General features: G+C 47.0%; 1 protein-coding gene across 1 annotated transcript in view; it reads left to right on the top strand.

Moving 5' to 3' along the window:
• Positions 1-7,922, top strand: part of LOC134948365 (caveolin-2-like) — a 9,956-nt gene extending 2,034 nt beyond the window's left edge. The window contains exons 2-3 of the mRNA XM_063936298.1: positions 3,157-3,344; positions 7,605-7,922. Coding sequence (XP_063792368.1) covers positions 3,157-3,344; positions 7,605-7,761 — 345 coding nt within the window. The 3' untranslated portion in view covers positions 7,762-7,922. The remainder of the gene's footprint in view (positions 1-3,156; positions 3,345-7,604) is intronic.
• The last annotated feature ends 3,056 nt before the right edge of the window (positions 7,923-10,978 follow it).

Raw genomic sequence — 10,978 nt, forward strand, 5'->3', positions numbered from 1 at the left:
ATATATATATATATATATATATATATATATATATCCCTGTCTATCTATCTATCTATCTATATTACAAATTGACACATATACACACATATATAAATATATATGCATATACACATACATATATATATATATGTGTGTGTGTGTATGTGTATATATACTGTATGAAAAGGGGTCACCTCCCTCTTGTCTGTAGGGAGCGGCAGGGGACAGCGGTGGGGCTGCGGGGACGTCAGTGTGGAGCCTTTGACTCAGAGTGTCAGTGAGCCCGGCAGGGGGTTTTCCTGCTGGGCTACCCGGCTCTTCGGTGGTGGTGGCAGGGACATAAAGAAAAGCGCCAGCGCAGCGACATGCGTATTGATGGCAATACAGCGTGGACCACAGGGACTGGACACAGTGATGGGGTAAAAGGAGGGGGAGGGTTTAGGGGGCCTGTTAATTGTTTTCCTACTTAAATTGAGCAGTTGGAGCATACACTTTAAAAAGCAATATTGGCACTGTGGCTCCGTTATTTGTGTCCCTGATCCTTGGGGCCCCCCTCAAACTTGGGGCCCTGCACAAGTGTCCTATTTGTCCCCTCCCCAGGTCCCCATGCCTGCCTCTTTATGTGTATGGCTGTAAACTTATTGTGCCTAGTGCTTATATGTTTTGAATTAAGCTCTTATTGATTTATCGAGCTATAACTCTGAGATTGGGATGTACTAAGGCTGCTGACTATGGAGGTTATTGTGGTTGGATCGCTTGTGAGAGCCCCCGTGCAGTTTCCCGATAATCTGTGAACGATGCATACGCAGGAAAAGCTGGCGCTACCCCCCCCCCCCCCCCCCCCCCCCTTGCACCAGAAACCCGAAGGACCCATGGCTTATACACATGAAAATGCAGTAAAAGACCCATATTACCATATTTTTGCTTTAGTACATACCATCCCGAGCATGCTTTTACAGTCATAGCCAAAAGTAGATCCCAAGTGTATAGCCAGCTGGTGGCTACTTATGAGCCCTACCAGTGGTGCAAGTAGAAAAAATGTCTTACGGGTACTGCAAAAAATGGGTGTGTCCAAATACCGCATGGGGCGTGGCCAATGAAAATGGGGGCGTGATACGTGTACGGGGGGAGGGGCAGATACACATATTATCCCAATAGTGCCAGATACACGTTGCCCCACAGTGCCAGATATATATTGCCCCACAGTGCCAGATACACATTGCCCCACAGTGCCAGATACACATTGCCTCACTGTGCCAGATACACATTGCCTCACTGTGCCAGATACACATTGCCTCACTGTGCCAGATACACAAATGCCCCCAGAGTGCCAGATACACATTGCCTCACTGTGCCAGATACACATTGCCTCACTGTGCCAGATACACATTGCCTCACTGTGCCAGATACACAAATGCCCCCAGAGTGCCAGATACACAATGCCTCACAGTGCCAGATACACATTGCCCTACAGTACCAGATACACAAATGCCCCCAGAGTGCCAGATACACATTGCCCCACAGTGCCAGATACACATTGCCCCACAGTGCCAGATACACAAATGCACCCACTGTGTCCGATATACATTGCCCCCAGTGCCAGATACACATTGCCCCACAGTGCCAGATACACATTGCCCTACAGTACCAGATAGACAAATGCCCCCAGAGTGCCAGATACACATTGCCCCACAGTGCCAGATACACAAATGCACCCACTGTGTCCGATATACATTGCCCCCCAGTGCCAGATACACATTGCCTCACAGTGCCAGATACACATTGCCTCACAGTGCCAGATACACATTGCCTCACTGTGCCAGATACACAAATGCCCCCAGAGTGCCAGATACACAATGCCTCACAGTGCCAGATACACATTGCCCTAAAGTACCAGATACACAAATGCCCCCAGAGTGCCAGATACACATTGCCCCACAGTGCCAGATACACAAATGCACCCACTGTGTCCGATATACATTGCCCCCCAGTGCCAGATACAGAAATGCACCCACAGTGCCAGATATGCCCCCAGTGCCAGATACAGAAATGCCCCCAGTGCCAGATACACATGTCCCCGCAGTGCCAGATATAGCCACAGTGCCAGATACACATGTCCCCGAAGTGCCAGATATGCCCCCAGTGCCAGATACACATGCAGGGCCGGCTCAGGGTCTTTTTGCGCCCCGGGCGGCCATAGGGGGCGTGGCTTCATACAGGGGACGTGGTCAGTTACGCCCCCTGTACAGTAGTAGCGCCGCTGAAATGATGTGCGGTGCGCGATGACGTCATCGCGCACCGCACAGCAAAGGTCCTCTCCACGAAGGAAAACTAGACGCTACGCGTCTAGTTCCCTTCGTGGAGAGGACCTTTGCTGTGTGGTGCGCGATGACATCAACGCGCACCGCACATCATTACAGAAAAGGTCCTCTCCACGAAGGGAAACTAGACGCGTAGCGTCTAGTTTCCCTTCACAGCGGGACAGCGGGCAGCGGCAGTGGGGGGCATAGCAGCAGCGGATCTTGCATGTAGCATGCCACCATGCCCGCAGCATGGCGAGCGCAGCGAGCCCGCAAGGGGCTCATTTGCGCTCGCCACGCTGTCGGTATGCCGGAGGTCGGGCTCCCGGTGCTGGTATGCTGGTCTCCGGGAGCCCGGCCGCCAGCATACCATACTACACCCATATGATGATATGAGTAGTGGACATCACACATCCACACCTATGGTATCTGAATGCTTTGGGTGAATTATTTAGTATGTAAAGTCAGGCAACTGGGAAGACTAAGGGACAGTCCAACCATAGTTTCCAAGTATGGTAAAACTTATCCTGACATCCTCTTGAGTTTGACACCGTTGATGATTATATAATGCAGTATATAGTAAACATATAGAATGTGGCGGCACATAAGAACCACTTGGCCCATCTATTCTGCCCTAAACACATGGATCAATTTGTCGGGAACCAGTTGAACTATCAGTATATTTTTGGATTGTGGGAGGAAACCGGAGTACCCGGAGGAAACCCACGGGGAGAATATACAAACTCCACACAGTTAGGGCCATGGTGGGAATCGAACCCATGACCTCAGTGCTGTGAGGCAGTAATGCTAACTATTACACCGTCTGTACTGCCTTTACACTATCCGTACTGCCCAAATTATATTATTTCTGTTGTAGGTTGATTTCTCCGACGTTCTGGCAGAACCGGAATCCTTTCACAGCTTTGACAAAGTCTGGACCTGGAGTGATATTTTGTTTGAATCATCTAAGCTTTGGTGCTACCGAATTATCTCGCTGTTGTTTGCTGTTCCAGTATCCCTGATCTCCGGCATTCTATTCGCACTCCTCGGATGTTTGCACATATGGTAACCAATCCAATCACATGAGATTATTGACACCAGTCTTATAAAGCAATATCATATAATCCCACTTTTAGAAAATAGTGGCTTCTAAATTTAATTGTCCTTCACAGATGCGTGAAAGAGAGGGGTTATTCTAGACAATGGGAAAAAAAGAAAAAATATTTCCCCAGCACAATGAGAAGGCTCAGCAATGAGATTTGAATACTACAAGATAATAGAAATACAGAGATCTCAGTTTGCATATATTTGCAAAGATATGATTAAGCGGCCAGGCCACATCAAGGGGGTCATTCCGAGTTGTTCGCTCGGTATTTTTTTCTCGCAACGGAGCGATTAGTCGCTAATGCGCATGCGCAATGTCCGCAGTGCGACTGCGCCAAGTAAATTTGCTATGCAGTTAGGTATTTTACTCACGGCATTACGAGGTTTTTTCTTCGTTCTGGTGATCGTAACGTGATTGACAGGAAGTGGGTGTTTCTGGGCGGAAACAGGCCGTTTTATGGGTGTGTGCAAAAAAACGCTACAGTTTCTGGGAAAAACGCGGGAGTGGCTGGAGAAACGGAGGAGTGTCTGGGCGAACGCTGGGTGTGTTTGTGACGTCAAACCAGGAACGACAAACACTGAACTGATCGCAGATGCCGAGTAAGTGTGGAGCTACTCAGAAACTGCTAAGAAGTGTCTATTCGCTATTTTGCTAATCTTTCGTTCACAATTTTGATAAGCTAAGATACACTCCCAGAGGGCGGCGGCTTAGCGTGTGCAAAGCTGCTAAAAGCAGCTTGCGAGCGAACAACTCGGAATGACCCCCCAAGGCGTCTCTGTTCTGGTGGTCCCTAACTCTTTATGATAATAGGACCCACTCTGGGTCATATAATTGCATATTGTTATGCTACATGATAATTCCACATACATTAATATATGTAAACTGAGAGCCAACTCACCTGGAGACACTCCAAGTTCCTCAAAATGTTACTACAATAACCAGCATGCCCTACAAATGCACCTGTGTAGGACCAGTAAATTGATTGACCAGCCACCATTTTATAATAATGTTCTGAGAGGCATGGCTGGGATCAGAAATTTGAGGGCATGCTGGTCCTTGTAGTGTTATTTGGTGGATCTTGAGTGCCACCAGGTGAGTTGACTCTAATTTAGATCTATTCATGTATGTGCTCTTATCATGTAGCATAACATAATGCAATTATATGACCCAAGAGGGAGAATAGTTGTCGGTATGCCGGGTGTCGGGATTCTGGAACCTTTGTAAAGAGGAGTTCAATCATTACAGGTGGAGAAGTTACCTATAGCAACCAATCAGATTCTGGTTATCATCAAGTTATATCTCCGCTATCTGCTGTGGTCCATCTCTCATACATTTGAGTGATACTGATATCCTTGGCAATATTGCCAGAAATATCTAATGATAAATGGGCCCCTAAAAAAATACCAGATCTTAATTTGCTTTATGTCACCGGAAACAGAAATTATTTGTACATGTGGTGAATTAACCAGTGATGTCACTGCAGTGAATTATGCTCCATCTTCCTCACTGTCTATGGCAGACAAAAATCTGCAGTGTAGTCAGGGAAAGACTGAATAATGCGTTCTTTTATTACAGTCATTTTTCCAGCACAGCCCATAAAATGTCAGAAGCTGATTGGTTGTTACTTTATCTCTCTCCAGTATTTGATAAATGTGTGTATGAACGATGACAATGGCGATGCGCGCACCCGCGGGTCACTAGCAACAGCCTCAGATCTTTTGTACATACAAGAAGATCTGAGGCTGTCGCTAGCGATGCCATGCTGCCGAATGCAGCATCGCCCCTGCTCCCCCCCCCCACCCCCCCGTCCCGTTGTTTTTCGCAGCAGGCATCAGCAAGTGTGTATACACTTGCTGATGTTGGCCCCGCTGCCAGGTCCCGTCGCTGACGATGTTGAATCGTCACATGTGTACCCAGCTTTAGGGTCTTGGGGCCCAGTACACTGATATCTCTGGGGCCCCCTCAACCCCCCTTAACTTGGCAGTGTGGGGCTTTAAAAAAAACAGTATATCTATATAGCTATAGCTCTATCTATCTATCTATCTATCTATCTATCTATCTATCTATTTTTTCTCTCTCTCTCTCTCTCTCTGGGATACGGTCATTAGGTCGACCACACGTAGGTCGGCAGTCATTAGGTCAACCACTATTGGTCAACATGCAGTAGGTCGACAGGGTTTCTATGTTGATTTGGTCCCTAGGTCACAATTTCTAGGTCGACATGACAAAAGGTCAACATGAGTTTTTCACAAATGTTTACTTTTTTTCAACTTTTTCATACTTTACAATCCACGTGGACTACAATTGGGAACGGTAACCTGTGCCGAGTGCAGTGGTAGCAGAGCATGGCGAGTAAAGCGAGCCATGCTGGGGGATACGGAGCACTAATTGGGGTTCCCGGTCACTCTACGAAGTAAACAACACCAAAAAATTTAAAAAATCTCATGTCGACCTTTTGTCATGTCAACCTGGACCATGTTGACCTACTGCATGTCGATCTCCTCCTCCTTCTCTCTCTCCCAGTCACCGCCCAGGAACTGCCATCCACAACATTTGATACCGCCTGTCCCGATTGCAGCAGCGCCTTTGCACTGGACCAGTTATTAGAAATGTTTGTGCATGTATAATTGCAAAGCATGGCTCCACTGCATGCGACTCTGGATCAGAACGGGTATGGGTCATTGGGTCGACCACACTTAGGTCGACAGTCATTAGGTCGACCACTATTGGTCAACATGCATTAGTTTGACAGTGTTTTTCTGTCGACATGGTCCCCAAGTCGACATGTTCTAGGTCGACATGACAAAATGTTGACATGAGATTTTTTTATTTTTTGGTGTTGTTTTCTTCGTATAGTGACTGGGAACCCCAATTAGTGCACCGTGCTTCGGGCAAGGTGCCTCACTCCGCTACTGCTGCGCTCGGCACAGGTTATTGTTACCAGTTGTGGTCCACGTGGATCGTAAACTATGAAAAAGTAAAAAAATAATGAAAGAACAAAAAAATTATGAAAAACTCATGTCGACCTTTTGTCGTGTCAACCTAGAACGTGTCGACCTAAGGGCCATGACGACCTAGAAACCCTGTTGACCTAATCCATGTTGACCAATAGTGGTCGACCTAATGACCATATCCCGATCAGACCTTTGTATGTATTATCCACAGTGTGTACTTGCAGCTGCCCTATAGTACAGTAGGTGCGATAGACACGCCTCCTAACAGGCGTCTGCATGGCTAAGCGCCGGTCTGCTTGGGACACATTTGCCCTTACTGAGCTCTGCCTATGGGGGACATGTATTAAAGCTTGGAGAGAGAAAAAAAATACTAACCAATCAGCTCCTAATTGCCATGTTACAGACTGTGATTGTGAGCTGAGTGGTTGGCATTTTGGTGGTCATTCCAAGTTGATCGCTAGCTGAAAATGTTTGCTGCGCAGCGATGATGAAAAAAAAAAAAGGCAGTTCTGCGCATGCATATGCGGCGCAATGCGCAACGCGACGTACTTTCACAACGACCGATGTAGTTTCACACAAGGTCTAGCGAAGCATTTCAGTCGCACTGCTGGACGCAGAGTGATTGACAGGAAGAGGGCGTTTCTGGGTGTCAACTGACCGTTTTCAGGGAGTGTTCGGAAAAATGCAGGCGTGCCAGGAAAAACGCAGGCGTGGCTGGGCGAACGCAGGGCGTGTTTGTGACGTCAAAACAGGAACTGAACAGTCTGAAGTGATCGCAAGCGTTGAGTAGGTCTGAAGCTACTCTGAAATTGCACAATATTTTTTTGTATCCGCTTCTGCAAAGCTAAGATACACTCCCAGTGGGAGGCGGCATAGCATTTGCACGGCTGCTAAAAACAGCTAGCGAGCGATCAACTCGGAATGACCCCCTTTATCGCTCTAGAATTTATATCTATCCAAGCTTTGATAAAGCTCCCCCTCCATACTCACGATTGTGTGCACTCATTCTGTGAGCATGCGCAGTCCAAAAATAAGCAATACACGCTACGGAAACCTGGGGCACATTCCACGCCGCTTCATTATGACTGTGCAATCTGTGGGTGAGAGAACAGCTGAATACAATGTAGAACTATTGGTCAGGCTTAGGTTAAACCGTCAGTAATGACATGATAATATTTTGAGGGTGATAAGTATTTGATCCTGCAAATGTACTTCAAATTAGCACCGACATGTTTTACTTATTGGGGAACTTTGTGTCGTCTACAGGTGCGCCATGCCGTGTATCCAGCTCTGCAATATCTGCATGCCCCCCGTCAGGACACTCTGGGCCAGTCTGCTAGACATGTTTGTAGCCCCCCTCTGTGCCAGTCTGGGTCGTTGTCTCAGTTCCATTTACCTGAATGTGGTGAAGCAGCGGGTATAACAAAGGATCACCTTACCTGCACAGGCCGTACACCTGAGGGAGAAATATATATGGTGGTTTTACAGAATCCTGGGAATTGCATCTAAAAGCAGAATGTCCATGACTGGGATTTATTAAATGGAAAAGATAATAAAAAGAAAAACTGTTTTGTACAAAAAAAATCTCTATTCTTTTTTTCCGGTTACAGGAAGAGAAACAGCTACTAGTCTCACTATGCAGAAATATAATTCCGCATGTAACTTTCCTTAATGGGGGATTGTGCTTTATAGATACACGGTCGAGTCACATGATTATGACCACTTCCTGCATGTGACGTCGGCAATGTGTAGCCCATGAAGTACGTCATGTGACGTTCGCTGGCTTGGTGGGTATATAAGGTGTGCGATTGTCTGTACACATATCACTCGTTGCTGTCATGGGTAAAAGGGGTGTTTTATCTGAGTTGCAGAAAGGGGTAATAATCGTCTTTCGGGCTAGGGGTGGCGGTATCTCTGACACAGCGCAGTGTGTGACCTTTCCGCGTGCTGCTGTGGGGAAGGTGAATCGTGACTGGACAAATGGCACCATTACGAATAACTGACATGGAAATTGCGGCGCACCACGTGCAACTGATGTGAGAGGTGAACGTTGGCTACGAAGGTGCATGAGGTGCGACCGACGCTACAGTGGAGCAGCTCGTCGTCATAATGAACCGGGGAGCTACCAGACGTGTGTCTAGAATGATAGTACGGACGGTCTAGCTGCTGTCCGTGCTGCACACGGCGGTTACTCTGGCTATCAGCTGGTGCTCATAATAATGCGACTCCACCATGTATAAGTCACATATCTCACAATGTTGCCGATCCAATTATGCCACCGCTTGGTTCTGGAGCTGACACTCTTTCGAAAGTCTTCAGCTACTCGCTGACATTTCAAGATATAATCTCAATGTGATTTAATCAGAGTTATTGTGAACAAAACAATTGTCTGCCTAGTATGTCAATTTCTTAGAAACACAAAGACAAAATAATAGATGGAGAATAATCAGGGTCGGCAACAGAAATATTGGGGCCCGGTATGCACTATATCTCTGGGGCCCCAGCAACCCCCGTTGACTTGGCAGAGAGTGGCTTTAATTTATATATATATATATATATATATATATATATATATATATGGTCTGGGATAGGGTCAGGGCCAGCAACAGAAATCTTGGGGCCGGTACACTGATATCTGTGGGGCCCCTCAACTCACCCCTTAACTTGGCATAGGAGTGGGGTTAGTTATACAGTATAGTGGGGATTTGCTTGTGTGTGTGCACATAGTTTATGATTGGCAGTCACCAGCACTGGTTTTGTCTATAACATTGACTATAAATAATTTGAATTGGTCCTGGGCCACCAATCCAAAGCACCCCTGCACGTGTCCTGAGGCACCCCAGGGAGCCACGGCACACAGTGTGAGAACCACTGGTCTAGTGTGTACCCAGCGTAATGATTGCAGCTGGTCTGTGGGTTACAGCTCCCAGCTCAGCAGAACAATGCAACAATGTAATGTGAGTGCAGTGACAAGCTGCAGAGATTAACCCTTTCTGTGAGTGCTGCACAGGGATCACACAACCTCTAATCATAGGGCTGAATTCAATTAGGGGAGTAGAGCTCGCCCCGCGAGTTAGTGAAGTATATACCGCACTTACTGTACTGTTGGATTTTCAGATATTTTCTTGCTATATACTATATATACATAGAATTTTACTGCAGGCATCAGGGTTAGTTTAGGGGTCTAGGTTATGGTCAGGGCCAGCAACAAAATCTTGGGGCCCAGCACACTTATTTCTCTGGGGACCCCACAACCCCCTTAACTTGGCAGAGTGGATCTTTAAAAAAATGGAGCCTTTGACTTGGACTGTCAGTGAGCCCGGCAGGTGGTTTTCCTTGAGCAGTTGGAGCATACACTTTAAAAAGCAATATTGGCACTGCAGACCCTTTTGTGTCCCTGACCCTTGGGGGCCCTGCACAAGTGTCCTATTTGTCCCCGTTTTTTGTGTCCCCGATCCTTGGGGCCCCCCTGAACCTCGAGGCCCTGCACAAGTGTCCCCTTTGTCCCCCCCTGATGCCGGGCCTGCGAATACTGTGACAAATAATATCACAATGTCTGATGTGTAAAAAGTTTAGCAGGACATACAGATATTCAATTGCAAACAGAAATAGAAAATGTACATGTTGCCTGGAAAAGTCTTGAATGTGGACAACTTCTCAGTAGCAGACTTATGGGTCTATTTATCACCATCCGCATCCAGGATGCGGATGACAGGTGATAAAATCGCCCCAACTCGCACTGCGATAAGTGACTACATTGCAGGGATATATCAATTATTGCATGCAGGAACAGAGCTTGCGGTCAAGCTCTGTCCCTGCGATGATACTCTGCAGCATCATCAGGGTATTTTTCAGAAAAAATACCCCGATGTCTTGCTGCGCATGCGCCGCCCCTGCCGACATCGCCGTTACCGCCACCGCCCGGTCGACCCCCCTCCCCGTCGCGACTACCCCCGCACGCCGCGGACCCCCCCTTTAGAAGATCAACATACTCACCAGTCCAGGGAGCCGGTCCGTGCTGTTCCTGCTGGGCTGCCCGGCGCCGGAACCTGTGCACTGCCGCTTTGCAGTGTCACTTTACTGCAGCGGGGTCACTTTGCAGCACATGGAGGACTCAGCACCCGGCAGCACTCACCGGAGCAGCGGACACCGGATCCCTGGACAGGTGAGTATGATTTTATTTTTATTTATTTTTTACACGGTGATCAGCTTGTGTGTTCATCGCACACACATAGCTGATCACTCTGCCAGGGGCAGAGAAAGCTGGGCAATACAGTGGTTTTCATAGTGCTGCCCTGTGAACTCGCCAGCCTGAGCTGGCAAGATTATCACAGGGCACACTGCGGTATTTTTTCACTTTTTTTTTTTTTTTTTAGTAAATTCGGCCACATCACATTTCCCATTATAAGTATGGGGAATGCGATCTGGGTTACTAAAAAAAAGTGAATTAAAGGGTTTGGAGCAGTTTTTCATGAAAATTGCTCCAAAAGCCCTTTAATACATTCAGGCGATACTAAAATAATGTGAAAAGGGGTGTTTTCACACCCGTTTCACATTATTTTAGTAAAAATAATTTTAATAAATAGACCCCTAAAACTCCCCACAAAAATATATATTTTTGAACACCACGTTAACAACTG

This window comes from Pseudophryne corroboree, chromosome 8 (genome assembly GCF_028390025.1).
Source record: "Pseudophryne corroboree isolate aPseCor3 chromosome 8, aPseCor3.hap2, whole genome shotgun sequence".
Classification (NCBI taxonomy): Eukaryota; Metazoa; Chordata; class Amphibia; order Anura; family Myobatrachidae; genus Pseudophryne; species Pseudophryne corroboree.